The sequence below is a fragment of the Capronia coronata genome, assembly GCF_000585585.1.
Source record: "Capronia coronata CBS 617.96 chromosome Unknown acBCG-supercont1.1, whole genome shotgun sequence".
In the NCBI taxonomy this organism is placed as follows: Eukaryota; Fungi; Ascomycota; class Eurotiomycetes; order Chaetothyriales; family Herpotrichiellaceae; genus Capronia; species Capronia coronata.
In genome coordinates, this window is record NW_006912893.1 from 2,834,451 (window position 1) to 2,853,602 (window position 19,152).

Consider the following 19,152-nt stretch of genomic DNA (forward strand, 5'->3'; position numbering starts at 1 on the left):
TTGGGAACGGCTAAGATTGCAGACTAGGATCGGGCTCCCATACCTACACTTTGCGGAGTTACACCACCTGATGCATAAGGTATGTTGCAGGTCCTAAACGTGCAATATCGGCTAAGTGTGGAGTTGACAGACGTTGATAAGGGGCGGAGATATTTCTCTTCTCTCCGGCCTTGACTCTTTCTCAGATGATACTCTTGGGATTGTGTGAATTGTTGAACGCCGACCCACCATCGTCTGCATTTAAGACTTGCCGATGAAAGATGCCATGGACAGGTCCACTACCAAAGCTTCTGAGTGGGTGGCTTGATAAGGGATGCACTACAGAGCCTCGTCTCTAGAAAAGTCGTCTCGAGATATCTCGTCTCGAGGAAACTCGGCTCCAGATATACCCACTCAAGATAGCGTAGTGCATGCACTATCATGAGCCAGCCGAGTTTTATACTCGGTTCTTCGACATATGAGGCTAAAAGCCTTGTAGCCATCAACGGCTAGATCATGCTAGCCAGAGGTTAGACCAATCCTGCGGATCTCGATGATCGCCATGTTGACTCGGGGGAGGCTATCCCAGACCTGCGGCAGCGGCACAGAGACACTTTGGATGTTCGCCACGTATTGGTAGTGCTGTATACCTACCTACTAGGTAGGCTCTCATGATACAGAAGTGTGATAACAGAGACGATAAAGAGGCCCAGGTCCCGGTCTGTTGTATATATCAAGTCTGCTGCTTCGAAGGTCGTCGGACGCTCTCCATCTCCTTCTCAACCTTCTTCTTCTTCCCCAAAGGATCTTCTCTCGTTGCTGAGCTTCGTGCTTGTCTCTCCCAAAGAATTGTCACAACGACGAAACACCTCCGTGAGAAGGATGGATACTGAAAAGAATCCAGAGTATCTGGCGACAAATGTGCCTTCATCAGAGGACAGTGTTCGCAGAGTGGGAAGCATCGCCGACGCCGAAGTCTTCGCCACCGGCGAAGATGGCATCGAATTTCGAACCGTGGGCTGGGTCCGCGCAGCCATGTTCTTCACCAAGATGACCTTTGCCACCGGTGTCCTGGCCATCCCTGCGGCTTTGTACAGTCTAGGAGCTGTCGCCGGTGCCATCTTCATTGTTTTCTGGGGAGGCCTCAACACCTACTGCGCAGTGATCCAAGGCCAATTCAAACTCAAGTATCCTTCCGTCCACACCGTGGCAGACAGTTCTCACATCGCCGCTCTCGAGCTCGGGTGGTCCAAGAAGGTTGCGTTACTCGTCAAGGAGATCAGCGAGATTGCGTATCTGGTCACCTGGGTTCTTGTCTGTGGTGTGGCCATTCTCGGTCTCTCTATCGCCCTCAACGCAGTGTCGAAGCACGCGACCTGTACTGTGACCTTTGGATTTATCGCCTATATCTGCGTCTCTACGATAGCTACGATCCCAAAGATTCACCAGCTCGGCTGGATCACCTGGGTTGGCTTTATCTCGATCGTCGCGGCCGTCCTGATCGTGGTTATTGCTGTTACACAGCTCGACCGTCCGGCCGCCGCACCTCCGACTGGGGACTTTGACCTCGGATTCTCGGCCGTGCCACCTGCTGGAACGACCTTTGCAACAGCATGGTCGATGTCGCTGGCCATATTCTCCTCGTCGGCCAATACCTCTGGCTTCGTGCCGGTGATCTCTGAGATGCGCCGACCGCAAGACTACTTTAAGTCAGTGTACGCCTGTATGGCGTGGATTACTTCGTCATACCTCGCCTTCTCGATCACTATGTACGCATATTGCGGAAAATGGGTGTCCTCACCGGCTCTCGGCTCTGCTGGCTCGACTATCAAGATCATCTCGTACGCCATTGCCATCCCAGGGCTAGTTGCTGGGTGCGTTATTGCCATTCACGTGGCCGCGAAAAGCATCTTTGTCCGGATTCTGCGCAACACCCCCCATCTGACGCACCGCACTAGAACCCATTGGGCGGTCTGGCTGTCGTGCACCTACGGTTCAGGCGCCATAGGCTGGATTATATGCGAGGCAATCCCATTCTACGGGAGCCTCATCTCTCTCGTCGGTGGTGTGGGCTTTGGTTATTTGGGTGTCTGCGTCCCCGCTGTGCTGTGGATGGTCCTGAACCGAGAGCAGCGCAGAGGCACGACCCTACAGAAATGTCTCTGGTACAGTCACATCGCGATGTTGATTCTCGGCTTCTTTATCGTCATTGGGGGTGCCTACGCCAACATTGTGAGCATCATCAATCAGTACAGCGCAGGTCAGGTTGGATCGGCGTTCAGTTGCCTGGACAATAGCAACACGATTGCCGGTGACAGCTAAACTCGAGTCTTTGAGGTCACGCAGCACGTAGGATGGAAAGGGTGGACAGTGATGTGGTCTGAGAGTCGGCGCTCCTACTAACACCTCAACTATCGTATTTCAAATGGGTTGGAGACGCATTTGATGAGTATAAGGTCGTGGATCAATTACAGGATATGCAGTATATGCAGACACGTAGTCATTGAACTAGGATCTCTGCTTCTCACTCTGGGAGTTATGTGATTGATAAGACGCCTTCGAGGGGCCAAGGCTTATAAAGACTTCAAGTTCTATATAGATAACTAGAACCTAGTATCCATCTTCATGTACGTGAGCTGAATCGGCAGCAGTGCACGAGGTTTCCGCCGAGAGAATGCCCGACCGGAGGTTCTGCAGACGATGATCAACTGATCACTCCGTACTTGGTAAGGAGTACCTTATGTATGAAGAAACGGAAGATAGTACTCTGTACGTACCTACGTACTTGTTGCCGAAAGATAAGACTCCTGCTTGGCGGAGATAGGCCCTTTTTGACGTGCCGCTTTCTTACTCCGCTCACTGGGTCTCGACTCTGGGCCTCCTTCGTGACGAGACAATAGTTGGACGGGGCACGACGGACCAATTGATAAGGGAATCTTGTTCCCCGGACAGACACCAAGATTTTTTTTTCGAAAACATCGCTACTGCTAATGTGTTTCAGACGAGGCTCGAGACGAAAAGTCTCAAACGAGGGTCATGCCCAGCGGGACTGCACGCAGTGATGGTCCTCAGACCGCCAACAAACGTCTTCGCGTAACTACAGGATGGTGTGTTCCCCAGCGCAGACTCGCAGAGCCCCGTTGGCCCTGGCCACCGTCCTGGGCGAGAGTCCATGACCATTACTGACCTGGGAATGCTCCAACATACAGTCGAACGTGCCGGCAACGACATGTCAAATGCGACGAACAGAGGCCCGTCTGCGGCAACTGTGGCAAGAAGAATCGCCGCTGCTGGTACGAAGGTAGCTCTCCAGCAGAGCGTGGTGCTGGCTCTAGGTCGAATGGATACCATCAACCCGAATGGAGCCATGCGGCAGGGCCCAACACTGCATTCGTGTCAGAGACGCACCAGCCCATGGGCGAGTCCCAGACTGTCGACGAGCCTCGTCGGACTGCAACGAGGAGGGCTCCCTCTTTTGGGTCTGTTCTAGCCCAGTATCTCAGCAACCACTGGCAGACATCATCGTCAGGCGATGTCTTGAGGACATCGCCGCGCAACAACTCTATCCAACAAGTGCCTGATTGGATACGCCATGAAGATGGACACCGGCACGATAACCCTCAAACAGAAAGCCCAGGGTGGGCAACTCTGCATCTGGGTCAAACGCCGGCCTCTTTGCAGGATCCTTCATATGGCGACTCCAGCCACAGCTCGCCACAAGGCTGGCAGTCGGCGTGTTTGGAGTCCGTCCTGCGTCGTACTTACCTGCCGAGGACAAGAACTACTCCCCCAGATCCACTTTTGAGGCGTGAAGAGCTCGATCACTCTCCCGGCAGCAGCACCTCATACCGTCGTGCTCAGAGATCTCTTGAGCAGCAGCCTCTTTCGGCCCCGCCCACCTCGGGCGCTCCCAGTCAACTCTTTCTGACCGAGTTGGAGGTAGTGCTGTTTCGAAATTTTGTGGAACGTGTTGCACGATGGGTAAGCTAGCCCACTCCAGTCTCCCATCACCTATCTTCCTTGTGATTGCCGTCTTAGCATCAGTCTATTGACCGTTTGAAAGATCGACGCTTTCTCCCCGGAAAATCCCTTCGCCACTCATGTTCCCGTTCTGGCCCTGCAGTGTCCGGCAATTCTGCTCTCGTGTCTCGCTATTTCGGCGAAGCAGATGGCTTTGGTGGCCACCGAGGGCCAAGCACCCATTCAAGATGTCCTCGCCCTACAGTACTACCAGAGAGCTCTGAGAGCCATCAGCAGCCTGTTAACGAAGCCGGAGCATGCTCGGAGTGATGAAATACTGGCGTCATGCATCATGCTTTCCAAGTAAGACCGTTGTTTGGAGCTCTTTTTCCGCTCTACACGAGATGAAGGGTCATTTGGCTGATCGCGTGGATATATTTAGCTTTGAAATGCTTGCGGTGGTTGGAGACCGCTTCGGCTCTCACCTCCGTGGCATTGCGTCTCTTCTCCAGTTGTGGCAGGTCAACGGAAACTCGCCCGGCGTCAAAGGCGTGGTTTACTGGACCTGGTATCGATCAGATACCTGGGCCGCTCTTCATACCAGACGACGCATGTTCCTGGACGAGTCCTACTGGGAGCCCCCCGCCGTCGATTCTTTCGACCAGCTATCCTATGCAGATATTGCAAACCGGGCGATGTTCCTGCTTGGACAGTGTACAAGCTTCTGCAGCACTAGTATCGACGAAACTGACAATACAAGTTCTTTTGCAGAAGCGCTCGAGGCGAGACAATCCACCATGACCAAACTCCGAGATGCTCTCGAGCAGTGGAAACGAATGCTCCCTGCCTCCATGACGCTGTTCATTGCGGGACGGGCAACCCACAAAGACCCGAGCAACGAGGGGCAGAGGGATCAGTGTTTACAAGACATTTCGTCGATACACTATATATATCCCGAGGCCGGTAAGTGACGAGCAAGCCCGAAGAACAAGGCGGAATTTGAGCTGATGCAGCCTCTAGCGATCGGCATTCAAATATACCATGCCTGCCACATCCTCCTTGCCCTCGGTAGCCCCCCATGGCCGTCACATCAACAAGGCCCACGATCCTCGACATTCGAGTCACTTGCGACACGACGACTCATCAGTCAATCACGCGAGCAAATTCTGCTTATCGCCAATTCCGGAACCACAGAGACTTTTGGCTTCGTCTCGACGCAGTGCCTGTACATTGCAGGCCTGGTGACCGAGGGAGTCCATGAAAGGCGCCTGACTCTTGAGCTTATCGAGAAATGTCAGGTGGAGTCGGGTCGACAGACGGTCTGTATTGCGGACGAGTTGCGCGCGGCATGGACCAGAAGCGAGTAGAGCAATACAGAAAGACAAGAAGCTTTCCTTTTTGGGGAAGTTCCAAAGTCTGGTTGAATGGCCGAGCTGATTTCTCCATGCGCTGCCATGGGCTAGTATTGTTGATCTACTGTCAAAAGCTAGAGTCAGTACTTGTCTCTGTCCTAATACACACGATAGAAGTCCAACAAGAAGATCTCGAATCCTGGTGATGAGTATCCAGATTCTCTAGGAGAGAGTTGCCTTAATACTTCTCACTGGAAAGATACGGGCGTCTCTTAAGGGTCAAGTACAGTACCTCCGCAAAAGTCACCGACCACCACCAATTTCACACCTAAAATTAAAATTATCGAGGTGTATTATATAGTATCCTATAGAGATAATCTCGTATTAGCTAGTTACCTAGATAGAGATAGCTAAGTATAGTAACTTATTATATTTTATCTTAATAGGCCTTCTAGTTATCTAGATATGTTACTTTAAAATAAAATACCGAGAAAAAGAGACGTGTTAGGATTCATGCAAAGGCAAGCGTGGCATGAGATCCAACATGAGCCAATGGACAAAGGAAGGCAGGATTGCCGAGAAAAGAGCACGTGAAACTTTACGAGGCGAGGCCTGGGTCACGTGATGTGATCAGTCGTGATCAGTGACTGAGCACGCTGAGCATGCTGAGCACAGCAGAGCACTACGAGTCTCTTATGTCTATATAGTCTTCCATCTTTCCATAGCAGTTCATAGTCTCTCGTAGTCAACTTCGTTCACAAGCTAGACGTTACCATCGCGTTGATAGCTTTCGTTCTGACTTACCCTTGTGCCCTGGAATACTGTTCTCCTGCCTTCCCACACATCAGTGTCACGAATCGTTCCTCGGGGTCACGATATCGATCAGGGTTTCCTGATGTGTGGGAAGGCAGGAGGATAGTATTCCAGGGCACAAGGGTAAGTCAGAACGAAAGCTATCAACGTGATGGTAACGTCTAGCTTGTGAACGAAGTTGACTACGAGAGACTATGAACTGCTACGGAAACATGGAAGACTATATAGACATATAAGACTCGTAGTGCTCTGCTGTGCTCTGTTGCTCTGTTGAGCAGAGCAATACAGAGCACAGAGCATAAGGTGTCACGTGACCCTGCCTTGCTTCGCAAGGCTTTCACGTGCTTCTTCGGCAATCCTGCCTCCTCTGGCCACTGTTTCTGGTTGGGTGTCATGCCTGGCCTGCCTCTGCATGGATCCTAACATATAGGTGTAAAATTGGTGGTGGTCGGTGACTTTTGCGGAGGTACTGTACAGGGCGGCATCACCCTTGTCCCAAAGAGGGTGAGGTGGCCGGGGATTTACCAGCGCTTGGCGAGGCATTAAGGGGCGTCAACAACTTGAACTTCGGCTTCAACTTCGACGTGAAGCTGAACCACGTAGAGAATACTACCTCACTTCACCCCAGTAAATGAGTCTGACAGTCACATCAGGGTAACTCCGAGATGCACTACGCACTACTACCATCACCGTCGATGACAGGTCTCAGGATCTGGACAAAGGCTAGCTGAGTCGTTCGCTCGCGTGAGCCTGATCCTATCTATGGTCAGATCATGTCCGCAGACCTTTACGCAGCTTTTGGGGCAGCCGCGCCCATTGAAAGCAAGACACCCAACAACATCAGCGCCAAAGTCGATAACAAGACAACGAGCTCTGTCCCTCTAGCGGGAGTACAGACCCAGAGTCTTCCGTCGTTGAACCAGGTCTGGAATACGCCGCACCGAGAATCCCAGGAAAAGGTACCTCCGCCGCTTTGGAGACGAGACCTCAATGGCAATGACGTCCTCTTTGATGCCGAAGCACCCGAGGCCGACGATTTTGGGGAATTTGAGACGGTAAACGATGGGAATGAGGGCGAAGTATCAGCCGATACAAACCGCCATGACCATTCCCAAATCCTTGTCCCAGACCTCCTCGGGGATGACGACCCTGTCCCACAAGCCCCCATTACAAGCTTCAAACTTACCAGCTCTGAAATCGGACAAACACCCTTGGTTGAGCAAAGGGGCGAAGAAGCATTCCAACCATCCTGGGATGACGATTGGGGGGACTTCCAGCAGACCGGAACAGAGCAGGCAATGGACCCAGAGGGCAGTAGGTCCCGAGCCTTGCAAGATTCTGTCGCAGTTATCCCGGTGGATGGATGGGAACCATTTGAGGACGGTCCATCTACGAAGAATCAGATCTCTTCCGCCCCCAAGATCGCCATTTCCTCTACTGGGCTGGTCAACACAGCCACATCGCAGGGGGCCGCCCCAGCACCTGTTTTCGAGCGACCGACCAACATCCCGCCGCCTTCGTCTCTGCTACAACTCCTGTCAACAGTCTTCCAAACAATCCACAGTTGGAACGGCAACCAGTCGAAGATGAAGTCGGAGTTGGCATCTCAAGTCATGGTTGTGTTCCGAACGGCATGCCGTCTCGTGGCCGGAAGAACGTTGCGATGGAAGCGAGATACCATTCTAGCCCAGAGTGTAAGGGTTGGGCAAGCAGGAAAGACCGGCGGAATGAAGTTGGCATCACTCAATAAGAACGAGAGCGCGAAAGAACTGAGGGACTCGGAAGAGATGATCCATGACTGGTCACAATATACTCACGAATTTAAGAGCATTCTGGCGCAGGCCCACTTACCACCACATCGAATAAAGATTCCAGCATCACCATCGATACAGATCTTGAAATATTCCAGCACGCAAGAGTCGACTAAGCAGTGTGCTCTTTGTGGGCTGAAGAGAACGGAGAGATTGGCAGAGGTCGACACCGATATTGACGATATCTTCGGCGAGTTCTGGACCGAGCACTGGGGCCACAAAGATTGCTACGATTTCTGGTACACGTACAAGGATCTGCTAAGCCATCGTTGAGACTTGAAGCTCGACGCATACCAGTACCATGCCACTCGGACCAGAGAGGATAGAGCATGCATACGCGCGCCAGCATCCCTCGCTTGAGGAGCCGTTATCATCTTCTGCCTGCGATCCATACCTGACACCCGGCACATTGCAAATACCTGACTATGAAAACACCTGACGGCTGGCGCCACTTCCAGTCCACTGGTGAAGGCATATATGGAGAATTGGGCTGACAAGAGATCCTTGTTCCCTGCTGCGCTCGCAGGCGACCGATCCAAGCAATCTTGACGCACATTGCTCCTCGGCTTGGGCTTGTATTGCAAAGTACCGGCAGCATCTTCCTTTCTCCGCCCCTCATCTCTGACCGCTTTCGCGGGGCCAGTTAGTAAGGCACGGCACTATCGATTGTGGACATGGCGATGGCCCCCCTTAGTTATCGATACTCGGAGTGCTTTCCAACCCTCGGTGTCTACGTTCTATGATCGGCCATCGGCACGACTGGAAAACAAGCAATACGGAGGAGTTGGACGTAATTCCTGTGCCTGGTGTTCTACACCCACCTATAGATCTGTCGAATAAATGAAGAAGTACAGTGCCATAGTTGCTTGTGGTCTGGGAGTCGTTGTCGGGTCGTTCAAGACTCCTGGCGGCACAGGGATCAACCGAAGATCAGGCTCCAACCTCCACTACTCCGGGCGCACTGTCCGGGGCTAAGGCTACTATCCTAGGGACCTACTTATCTAGGCTACGGAGGCTTCAAGGGTCCTCGGGAGCCATTCGGCGTTAGGAGTGTGCTTAGCAAGGTGGTACCACGAGTATAATAGGCTACTGATGCTCTAGTTCCAGGCAGCGGGTCTGCTCCTTATTAGTAAGGATCCTTGACGGTGCCCCCTGTACATTCCGCTGTCGTCAATCAGACCGCGATCTGGCGAGACGACGCTCCTCTCAACTGCCACAAAGTATACAGGTACCTCCTCATCGACACTTCTGCAACTTCGAATCCAAGTTCCCGTGATCCTACTATCCTACCCATTCCAGGCCGAGCCCTACGAGCCCTATCTCGAGGACCTGATAGTCACGAGCGCCCTGCACCTGTTCGCCCCAGTCCGTCGAGATCAGTTGACACACCTTCCCCAACCCGACATATCCGCCCATCGCCTCGACGGCTACCACCACCACCACCACCACCACCACCACGCCCTCCGTGTTGCAGTGTGACTCACGTTTGCGACCGCCTTAGCGGGCCACATATACTCGATAAGGGAAGAAGCCATTCCGGGCATCAAGAGCAAGTATATACACCACCGGTCGACAGGGGAGACAGACACTCTTGTACTATTATACGACACTTGTACAGATTCCGGATTCCTCCCAGCAGGAGGTGCTGTCCGGTCAGTAGTGCCTCTGGCTGTCGACCAACCGGCTGGGCAGAATGGGTCTTACGTATAACGTCTACCTCAATTCTGCCAAAATCTTCGGGTGCAAGGTATGTATGGTATACTACCTACTTTTGTTGTGATCGGATGGACATCCATGTCACTTGCTTTGCGGAACCCGAGTCCCCAACTTCCCTCTGCGACCCTCGACTTGTGATGCTGTTTATGTCTTTTTCTTTGGAAGTGTTGTTGACCCGGATATCCTAGAACTGTAAGACTCATCTCGCCGACTTCGACGACATCATCTCCCGGAACTTCCGCGGCCAGCATGGCAAAGCCTTCCTGTTCGCCACCGTCGTCAATATCAAGCAGGCCGAAGCGATGGAGCGGAATATGACTACAGGGAGACATATCGTGAGAGACATCAAGTGCAAACAGTGCGATGAGACGGTGGGTTGGAAGTACGATAAGGCGTATGAGGCGAGCGAGAAATATAAGGAGGGCAAGTTCATCTTGGAGTCGGAACTGCTGTGTACGGTGACATGAAGTCAATGCGGCAAAGCATTACTGGCCTGAGATGGATGAGATGAATGACATGCATGGGGGCTTTCTTGGGGAGTTCTGGTTTTGGGACTTGGCTTTGGAATGGTGGAATCATGATCTGGATTGGACGCAGGCATGCACCGGGTGTTCTTTGGAGTGGCTCGCACGCATGAACCTCATTTGATAGACAATTGAGAGGGACCGAAGTGTTCCCTCTCGACATTGGAACTTGGCATGGGGCCGTCGATGTTGTCTGGAATACTCTTCTCATGTTATCGGGCAAGCCTTGGTAGCTACCCTAACCATCTCCCGTCGACTATTTTGATCCACGTCTGCAGGGTCCGTCACTCAAAAAGATCCCGTTCTGGGGGTTCTGGGGGTTCTGGGGAAGTTGTTCGCCTGGACAAAAACCCCCAATACCACAGAGTGTAGAACAAGGTGAACGGGATCAAACCTCTTCGAGCCCTGAACAAGGCTGCCTTACCAATGGGTGCCAGCGATGGCTTATCTACCAGAAGAGTCCTGGGTCCATATCTGCATCAGCTGGGCGTTGTCATGCCAAAACCATCACAAAATGTGGTGTTGGCCTCATTTATATAGAAGCCCCAATCTGGCTCTTCTAGCATACAGCGCTGATCGGTCAAGTTGATCGGCCAAGTTCTGCCCCCGAATCCGGAGCATTAGGAGCCATCTCCACACGGGACGAACAGCGATGCAGACATTGTTATTGGTCACATCTCCACCACGCTCGATGTTGACTCCATAACTCTGTCGATTCTATTATTCGATAGGCTGATCAGGCTGGCGGCATAGGGGTTGGAGCTCCAATTTCCGCCGAAAAGAGTCAACTACGATCTTGAGTGAAAGCTACAATGAGTCTAGGTAGCTCGGTAGGTATCTTAGATCGGTACGTTCCTTATATAGTGCGCATACCCGGAGGTTAGGGACCATGAAGTTCAATTGAGCTCAATTTGTCGAGTGTTTTTGAGAGCCTTGCACCTTTTGACAAATTAGGATCCAGCGCTATAGTCACGCAACATGGCTACAAAGGACACGATGCAAGCGGTCATCTTCAAGGGCAAGCTGCAGGTCGCGATCGAGCAGAGACCCGTACCCAAGATTCAGGATCCGAAAGACATCATCGTCAAAGTACGATATGCTGCCCTCTGTGGAAGGTATACCACCGCCTCTCGTACCCGTCGACAATTGTCCTGGGACTGACTTGCTTGAAGCGAGCTGCACGTCTATCGCGGCCACGAACATGCTGATCCCGGATTCATTATGGGCCACGAGTTCACCGGCGAGGTTGTGGCTCTCGGTTCAGATGTCAAGACGGTGAAGAAGGGTGACACTGTGGTCACGCCATTCACGACCAGCTGCGGAGAGTGCTTTTACTGCAAGAGAGGATACTCCTCTCGCTGCGCGAAGTCTCAATTGTTTGGCTCGCTGGGTCTCGATGGCGGACAGGCAGAGTATTGTCGGATCCCGCTGGCAGACACCACAGTCGTCAAGGCACCGCCCAATATCGACGAGAACAAGCTTGTGCTGATGGCCGACATCTTCCCTACTGGCTTCTTCGCGGTGTCAAATGCGTTCCGTGGGATCGACAAGGAAGAGATCTCTCGGAGTGTCGTGTTACTGATCGGTTGCGGGCCCGTTGGACTGTGTGCGTTGGTGAATGCTCTTGAGTACAAACCCAAGGCGCTGTTGGCCATTGACGGTGTGGAGGCGCGCTTGCAGCAGGCCAAAGCCCTAGGGGCCGAGCCCTGGAACTACCAGAAGGACATGGAGGGGCTCAAGAAGCGAGTCTTGGAGCTCACTGACGGCAGAGGAGCTGATACCGTGATCGAACTTGTGGGACACAGTGACGCGTTAGGGATGGGCTTCGACCTGTTGAGACCTTTCGGCAACATCTCCAGCATTGGTGTCCATAACAGCAAGATCCCCTGGACTGCTGCGCAAGCATATGACAAGAACCTGAGAGTCCAGATGGGCAGGTGTCCAGTCCGGAGTATGCAACATCCCAATCTCTCATGGCTGGGTTTGACTGACGTGGATCCTTAGGTCTTTTTGAGCCGGCTCTGGAGATGCTCGTAAAGAATCAGCATCAGCTTGAGTGAGTACGCTCAGCCACGATCCAGTCCGCATACTTACCGATTACAGCTTTATGACCGAGAACATCAAACCTCTGTCAGAGGCCGTCAAATGGTACGATGAATTTAACAACATGAGGGTACAAAAGATAGTTTTTGAGCCGGGCAAATGAGGCGTGAATAGACTGGGCGACGCGGGAATCATATAAAGAGAGTGTTTTGGAATGGCTACATTGCCAGACTGCCATGAAGACTCCTGGTATGCCAGTTCACAATGATACCCGCATCTTTTGTCTCAAACAAAGGTCGGCATTTATCGGTAGCTAAGGTATCTACCTCAGGTACAAAATTCCATTTCTACACCCGTCTGCATTCAGGCTGATCGATCAAGGCACCGGGGCAATGGTTCGTACCTGTAACGTGCATGATAAAAATCTCGACTGCGGTATATAACAAGGGACACCGTGGTAGCGACCTTTCAAGATCCAGCCTGCATTAGCTGCGATCTCTGGTTAGGTTGAGACTAACAAGGCAAGAGAACAGAGTTCGACACATCGCATCTAGTACTACCTACCTAAATAGTTGATGCCGTGGTTGGGGTGAAAGGAGACAAATAGCTGGTGCCTGACAGGAGCTCAACCGCAGAACGCGTGCAAATTCTCTCTTGACAGTCAAGTGCTTGAATGTCAGACAGGGCCATTTTCAATGGCCCAAGGTGCTTTCCCGCCCGCTAGTGTCACGAATCGTTCCTCGGGGCAACGATATCGATCAGGGTTTCCTGACGTGTGGGAAGGCAGGAGGACAGTATTCCAGGGCACAAGGGTAAGTCAGAACGAAAGCTATCAACGCGATGGTAACGTCTAGCTTGTGAACGAAGTTGACTACGAGAGACTATGAAATGCTATGGGAGATGGAAGACTATATAAACATATGAGACTCGTAGTGCTCTGTTGCTTTGCTGCCTTGCCCCAACGCAACAATGCAGCAGTGCATTCTGAGGTTGCCTCTTCTGGAAGTCACGTGATATCACGTGATCTCATATCCCATGACCCTCGGCAAGCCTTCCTAGTAAGTATGGTTGGATGTCATGCGTCCCTGATCGTGCATGAATCTTAACATCTGGGTAGGACTCGGAGCTATGTGTCCGTTTGGAAACTCGGTTGTGACGAGCTGATGCCAACGCCGACAGTGTCTACTAGAGCACGTTCTTCAACTTACCTGGTTCTTTGAAATTTGGTGGACGAACTAGACAGTTAGCTGAGGTTTGGTGGCTGGGAGAGAGAGGTCTGGCGAAAATGATCGCGGCAGGAGCACTCCCTCACTTACAATAGGAATGGACCTGTATTGCTTCTAGCATATTAATATCGCAGATAGTTAGTAGGTCTTGGCCAGTGATCCAAGCATCTATAAGACATTAAGAGCGTCAGAGCATACAGGAGGGACATAGGTAAGGTAGGTACAAAAATACCTAAGATGCCAGGTACATGAACCCATGGCCGGCAGCAGCATAAAAGTGCTGTGTAGGTGCCTCTTCACACTGCTGCTAGGCAGCTGGACTCCACTCCTGGCCTGCGCCTTTCCACTTTTACCTGCCACGGGCTAAAACTTCGCTCCCTGCCAATTCCTCCTTCTCTCCAGTAAGAGCATCGCCCTTGAGGCCTATGGCTCCTGACACTCAAGTTATTAGGCCTAGTTGCCTCCTTAGCTGCTGAGCTGCCTACTAGGAAGGTAGCTGCTTAGCACTGGTAAAATCTTCACTAAACAGTCACTCAGCATTTCATTTCGTTTGTTTCTCAAACGACGTCAAAATCCTCCAGCTTCAAAACCACCTCATCCTGCCCGCCTTCCACCCCCCAGCTCTGTCACGCATCCTTCTTCCACCCTGACCCGCTCTCTTCTTCCACCTTTGTCCCTTCCTTCATACTACCCAGTCACCCGTGGGCTATCTAAGCCTCTCGGATACGCTCTCGCCATCTCTCGACCACCTACCTATACCTGATTTCGTACCTCTCGTCCATCCCGCATCCCGCACATTGTCGAAATCGTCCGCCTCCGATTCCCTTAACCTCATTCCTACTTGACCGCGCCCTACTCAACAGTCTCTTCAACGTCGTACCCTGCGCAATGGCTTCTCCAGAGTCCCCTGTCAATGCAAACCATGTGGACGACAATGGCCTGGCCGAGTCCCTGAACCAACTCAATGTTGGGGATAGAGAAAACGAACCAGCCAAGACTGAGGAGGAATACGCGCAGTCCCAACTTACGCTCAGGGCTATCGTCTCCACCAAGGAAGCCGGTGTCATCATTGGCAAAGCCGGGAAGAATGTCGCCGACCTCAGAGAAGAGACTGGTGTCAAGGCCGGTGTCAGCAAGGTGGTCCAAGGTGTCCATGACCGAGTCTTGACCGTCACTGGCCCGCTCTCCGGCATTGCAAAGGCATATTCTCTCGTGGCCAAGGGCTTGCTCGAGGGCGCGCCCCAGATGGGCATGGGAGGAGTAGTCCAAAACAATGGCACCCATCGTAAGCATTCCTCTATTGCGCAGCGTGATCCTGGCTGATTTCCTCCTAGCAATTCGCCTTCTGATCTCTCATAATCAGATGGGCACCATCATCGGCCGACAAGGTCTCAAAATCAAACATATACAGGACGTTTCTGGTGTTCGGATGGTGGCACAGAAAGAGATGTTGCCACAATCCACCGAACGCATCGTCGAAGTTCAAGGTACACCAGAGGGCATCGACAAAGCTGTATGGGAAATCGGGAAGTGCTTGGTCGACGACTGGCAACGTGGTACCGGAACTGTCTTGTACAACCCGGCTGTCCGAGTCCAGGTCGGCTCTGGGCCTCTACCTCCCGTCGTGGCTGGCTTGACCAGTTCATTGCCCGGCAACACCTATGGTGGTGGTCGATCATACAACCGTACCGGTAACGGGGCTGACTTCAGCGAAGGCCGTGGCTACACTCGCGGTAACGATGTCCCACGCGGCGGCATTCCCATGGTCACAGAAGACGGGGAAGAAGTCCAGACCCAGAACATCAGCATCCCTGCCGATATGGTCGGCTGCATTATCGGACGCGGAGGCTCTAAGATCAGCGAAATTCGCAAGACCTCGGGTGCTCGCATCTCGATTGCAAAGGCTCCCCATGACGATACCGGCGAAAGGATGTTCACGATTATGGGAAGCGCCAGCGCGAACGAGAGAGCCCTGTATCTCCTATACGAAAACCTGGAAGCGGAAAAGGGACGTCGACAGCAGGTTTCTTCCGAATGAGGTCGACATGTCCCTCATGCCTGTCCCGTGTCTCAAGGCTCGTGGCACTCTTCACCGTTTTCAGCCCTACACGACCGCTCTATCCTCACACTCTTTCGAACCGTCACGTTTCTTTACCCGACCTGAAGTGAACGACACACTCGTGAAAAGCATATGGCATTGTTTTTCTCTTTGGCGTCCAATAGATCGGTGTCTTGCGCAAAGCGACTTGACGAAGCTATGATACCTCTTACTTCTCGCCTGGACAGCGAGTTGACGAATGATGACCAGAGCTTGTATGCACACAACCTCGATCCTTTCCTAATGCACCCCCGAACAAAAATCCACACAAATCCGGACCAGTCTCTGAAATTGTGGCGAGCCGTCACGGGACGGCCACAGAACGAGATTCTCACACATCCCGCTTGAGCCTCAGTGCCGTTCACCTGTTGCTCGCGATGCTGCATTTTCACAAGGAAGCCGACCCGGACAGCATGACGGCGCCAGATTCATTACTGCCATGGCATGTGCGTAGCCCAGCGTTCGTCAGTGTTGGCGGACATGCAAGAGAAGTCGCAAATACCCCGGCCGGCCACAAGGGGGCGCTTCAAATCGGAGGACAAGCGGACCTCTCTTACCTAGTCAATTGAAACTCATTCGAACTCGTTTGATGATTTCCATGCGACCCGCAGACCTCTTGTATACATTGTAGGCCGTGTAGCAAGTTTCTCCATCGCTAGCTCAAATGACCCCTTGTAGCAGCATGCACATTCGAGCTCCTTGTTCAGTGACGGGGTCTTGGTAGGTAGTCTTTGTGTGTGTCGTGATGGGTCAGTCACCGCATGTTGGCCGCGTGTGACAGGTGGGGTATGCAAAGAACAATATCGAATGAGCGGTATGTGAAGACGTTTGAAAAGCGGAAGATTACAGACAAGGCCTGCTCTATCAACAGATTCTCCCCTGGTTATAGGCTTGATGTATAGCCTTTGATCCACTGCTGATGCCCGACTGTGAACTCTCACCCCTCTGCCTCTGGCTGTCGGGCTGTCTAGGTGTCTGGCCCATGCATCCCCCTTGCCCTCGTCTGCGGCTTGGGGCTTTCGTAGGCCAATCTAGTGGATGCATCCCCTGCCTGTTCGGTTATAGGGCTGCGATGGGGAAAATGGTGCGTCCGGGATCACTCGCAAGCGTGGCAGAACAGAGTGGCAGCTGCGCACTGTGCTTGACATGCCAATTGTGAATGCCGAGTTCCCCGGCGGATCTAGTGTAAGATGGACACTTTTGTATTGCTCTAACGGCAGTATAATGGCACAGCTGAACGCAATCCAGGGTAAATTATCCATCAGGTCTCAGCCCCTCTGCTGCGAGGTATTTCAGGATCTCCTGGCCTGACTGCGATCACGGTCATAGCAAAGAGGGGTGCTCTACTGTGTCTTGGATGTTCAGTGTTGTGGTGTCCCGGCTGAATGTTTGCTCACTACTGGCGTTTCAAGTAGCCGCCTGTTGCAGATCAACTCCGTCGCAGATTAACGCTTGACGTCGCCCTCGTCGTCAGTCAGCAAACCATCTCGAAACCTTTCATGCGTGCGTACGGTCAACACGAGTTTTCCAGCAGCTGTGACCGCAACTCACCATACAAAGCTCCTGTACGGTCAGCAAGGCAGAGCTGCGTGCCGATATCGACCACACCCTGGGGTGACGACCATCTGGCCCTCCCCGCCGCAGAATCCCGCCACGGGGTTTTCGAGACACTGCCCGAAAGAACACAACCTCCACCTCAAAAGGTCCTTCTCCTGCCGTCTCGAGTCTCTTCCATCGGAACCCTGCCCGTCCTCTAAGATTAACATTGCGAACCTCTACGACCGAGCAGATCAACATGTCGTCCCCGGTGCCGCTGCTCCGGCCACCTGTGCCTGGCGGTCGAAGCCAAAGCGGGAGCCGGACTCCTCGTCTCACACTCGGTATTCCTCCTTCACCCAGTGCTCGTCCAGTAACTGGAGAAGCAGAAGTGGCTCCCGAGATCCCGCGGTTCAGTCTGGCTGCAAAAGGCCCGCCCAAATTGTCCCTAGCCACACCCATGGGAAGTCACGGTGCCATACAAGAAGGAGGAACAAACTTCAGACCGCAAATCCAGCCGCTCAACATATCTGCAATTACAGGCAACGATAATGTGAGTAGACCAAGAGGAGACAGTTTCCACAATGGCAGCGTCCCTGGCTCTGCGTCTTCCTCGACATACTCTGCCCTCTCTTTTGCTATGCATGCACGGCAAGGCGGTACGCCCGATCCCTCTTCAGCAATCAGCTCAATCTATTCGGAGGCGAGCATCGGTGGGGCCTCGATGGAGAGGGAATCCAGCGTGGGCGGACTGTCCATTGACTTCGACAAACTCAGCCTCGAGAAAGGAAGGCCGTTGGATGTAGAAGATTTGGATGACGAAGGATGGACAGCCGCAAGCGAGCAGAAGAAAATCATCGAACTTGGATCCTTAGGTGAAGGCGCCGGTGGAGCTGTGACGAGGTGTATGTTAGAAGGCGGCAAGACCATCTTTGCTCTCAAGGTCTGTATCGTTCCATGCCTGTTTCTGTTGCTCGTCATTAACGAAGTCCTAGATCATTACCACCAGTCCCGACCCAGACGTCAAGAAGCAGATCCTACGAGAGCTAAAGTTCAACAAGAACTGCACATCCGAGTACATTTGCCAATACTACGGTGCATTCATGGACAAGTCGTCGAGCACAATTTCAATAGCAATGGAGTTTTGCGAGGGCGGCAGTCTGGACAGTGTCTATCGCGAAGTGAAGAAGCTAGGTGGCCGGACTGGAGAGAAGGTCCTGGGCAAGATCGCTGAAGGTGTCCTCCATGGGCTGACCTATCTCAACAGCCGCAAAATCATACACAGAGGTAAGCACCTAAAGGCGTCAGTTGAGGAAGAGGCTAACAGCTGCAGACATCAAACCCTCTAATATCTTGCTCTGCCGTAATGGCCAAGTCAAGCTCTGCGACTTCGGCGTTAGCGGAGAATTCGGCACGAAAGGAGACGCCAACACATTTATCGGCACCTCATATTACATGGCGCCCGAACGAATACAGGGCCAGACTTATACCATCACCTCGGACGTGTGGTCCCTTGGTGTTACGTTGCTGGAGGTGGCTCAACATCGGTTCCCCTTCCCAGCCGACGGCACGGAAATGCAACCTCGGGCAGGTCTCATTGACCTCTTGACGTATATCGTTGCGCAGCCGATTCCCAAGTTGAAGGATGAGCCAGAGAACGGGATCAAGTGGAGCGACACGTTCAAGTACTTTATCGAAAGCTGTCTCGAGAAAGAGCCGACCCGGAGGGCCTCTCCATGGCGAATGCTAGACCATCCATGGATGGTGGAGATGAAGTCCAAGAAAGTCAGCATGTCGACCTTCCTCAAGCAAGTCTGGGACTGGAAGGACTGAGGAGCGATTCGAAAAATTGATCCGCACCCTTGACCAACAAGGTGCAATCGACGCAAGACCTGACTTGGTCGTGTATGGGGTGCGCCACGTCAACAGTGGAAGACAGCGACCGGCATCTTTGGCAATGAAGGAATACCCCTCTGCCTTGTGCGCGCCAGGCGACTCCGCCGCCACCACACCATCGATGGCTATGGGTAACGACTTAATGACTGATGGACGGTGACATGGAACTCCCAGCGAGGGGTTTGCCGACGATACTAT

General features: G+C 52.7%; 8 protein-coding genes across 8 annotated transcripts; all 8 read left to right on the forward strand.

The window, feature by feature from the left end:
* Positions 1–861: 861 nt before the first annotated feature.
* On the forward strand, positions 862–2,301 carry A1O1_01003 (uncharacterized protein; the record flags this gene model as incomplete). Its single annotated transcript, XM_007721917.1, has 1 exon — positions 862–2,301. One exon carries the CDS (start codon positions 862–864, stop codon positions 2,299–2,301), a length of 1,440 nt encoding a protein of 479 aa, XP_007720107.1.
* Positions 2,302–3,151: 850 nt separating this feature from the next.
* Positions 3,152–4,306, forward strand: A1O1_01004 (uncharacterized protein; the record flags this gene model as incomplete). The annotated part of the gene is made up of 3 exons (XM_007721918.1): positions 3,152–3,272; positions 3,296–3,960; positions 4,043–4,306. The coding sequence occupies 3 exons, from the start codon at positions 3,152–3,154 to the stop codon at positions 4,304–4,306; spliced, it is 1,050 nt and encodes a 349-aa protein (XP_007720108.1).
* Positions 4,307–4,343: 37 nt separating this feature from the next.
* Positions 4,344–5,306, forward strand: A1O1_01005 (uncharacterized protein; the record flags this gene model as incomplete). Its single annotated transcript, XM_007721919.1, has 2 exons — positions 4,344–4,902; positions 4,960–5,306. The coding sequence occupies 2 exons, from the start codon at positions 4,344–4,346 to the stop codon at positions 5,304–5,306; spliced, it is 906 nt and encodes a 301-aa protein (XP_007720109.1).
* A 1,571-nt stretch (positions 5,307–6,877) lies between these two features.
* On the forward strand, positions 6,878–8,188 carry A1O1_01006 (uncharacterized protein; the record flags this gene model as incomplete). Its single annotated transcript, XM_007721920.1, has 1 exon — positions 6,878–8,188. One exon carries the CDS (start codon positions 6,878–6,880, stop codon positions 8,186–8,188), a length of 1,311 nt encoding a protein of 436 aa, XP_007720110.1.
* Positions 8,189–9,608: 1,420 nt separating this feature from the next.
* A1O1_01007 (uncharacterized protein) lies at positions 9,609–10,098 on the forward strand (the record flags this gene model as incomplete). The annotated part of the gene is made up of 2 exons (XM_007721921.1): positions 9,609–9,662; positions 9,820–10,098. The coding sequence occupies 2 exons, from the start codon at positions 9,609–9,611 to the stop codon at positions 10,096–10,098; spliced, it is 333 nt and encodes a 110-aa protein (XP_007720111.1).
* Positions 10,099–11,133: 1,035 nt separating this feature from the next.
* Positions 11,134–12,361, forward strand: A1O1_01008 (uncharacterized protein; the record flags this gene model as incomplete). The annotated part of the gene is made up of 4 exons (XM_007721922.1): positions 11,134–11,270; positions 11,328–12,106; positions 12,160–12,211; positions 12,259–12,361. The coding sequence occupies 4 exons, from the start codon at positions 11,134–11,136 to the stop codon at positions 12,359–12,361; spliced, it is 1,071 nt and encodes a 356-aa protein (XP_007720112.1).
* A 1,951-nt stretch (positions 12,362–14,312) lies between these two features.
* On the forward strand, positions 14,313–15,462 carry A1O1_01009 (uncharacterized protein; the record flags this gene model as incomplete). Its single annotated transcript, XM_007721923.1, has 2 exons — positions 14,313–14,709; positions 14,759–15,462. The coding sequence occupies 2 exons, from the start codon at positions 14,313–14,315 to the stop codon at positions 15,460–15,462; spliced, it is 1,101 nt and encodes a 366-aa protein (XP_007720113.1).
* Positions 15,463–17,317: 1,855 nt separating this feature from the next.
* A1O1_01010 (STE/STE7/MKK protein kinase) lies at positions 17,318–18,891 on the forward strand (the record flags this gene model as incomplete). The annotated part of the gene is made up of 3 exons (XM_007721924.1): positions 17,318–18,001; positions 18,054–18,345; positions 18,386–18,891. 3 exons carry the CDS (start codon positions 17,318–17,320, stop codon positions 18,889–18,891), a joined length of 1,482 nt encoding a protein of 493 aa, XP_007720114.1.
* Between the last annotated feature and the right edge of the window lie 261 nt (positions 18,892–19,152).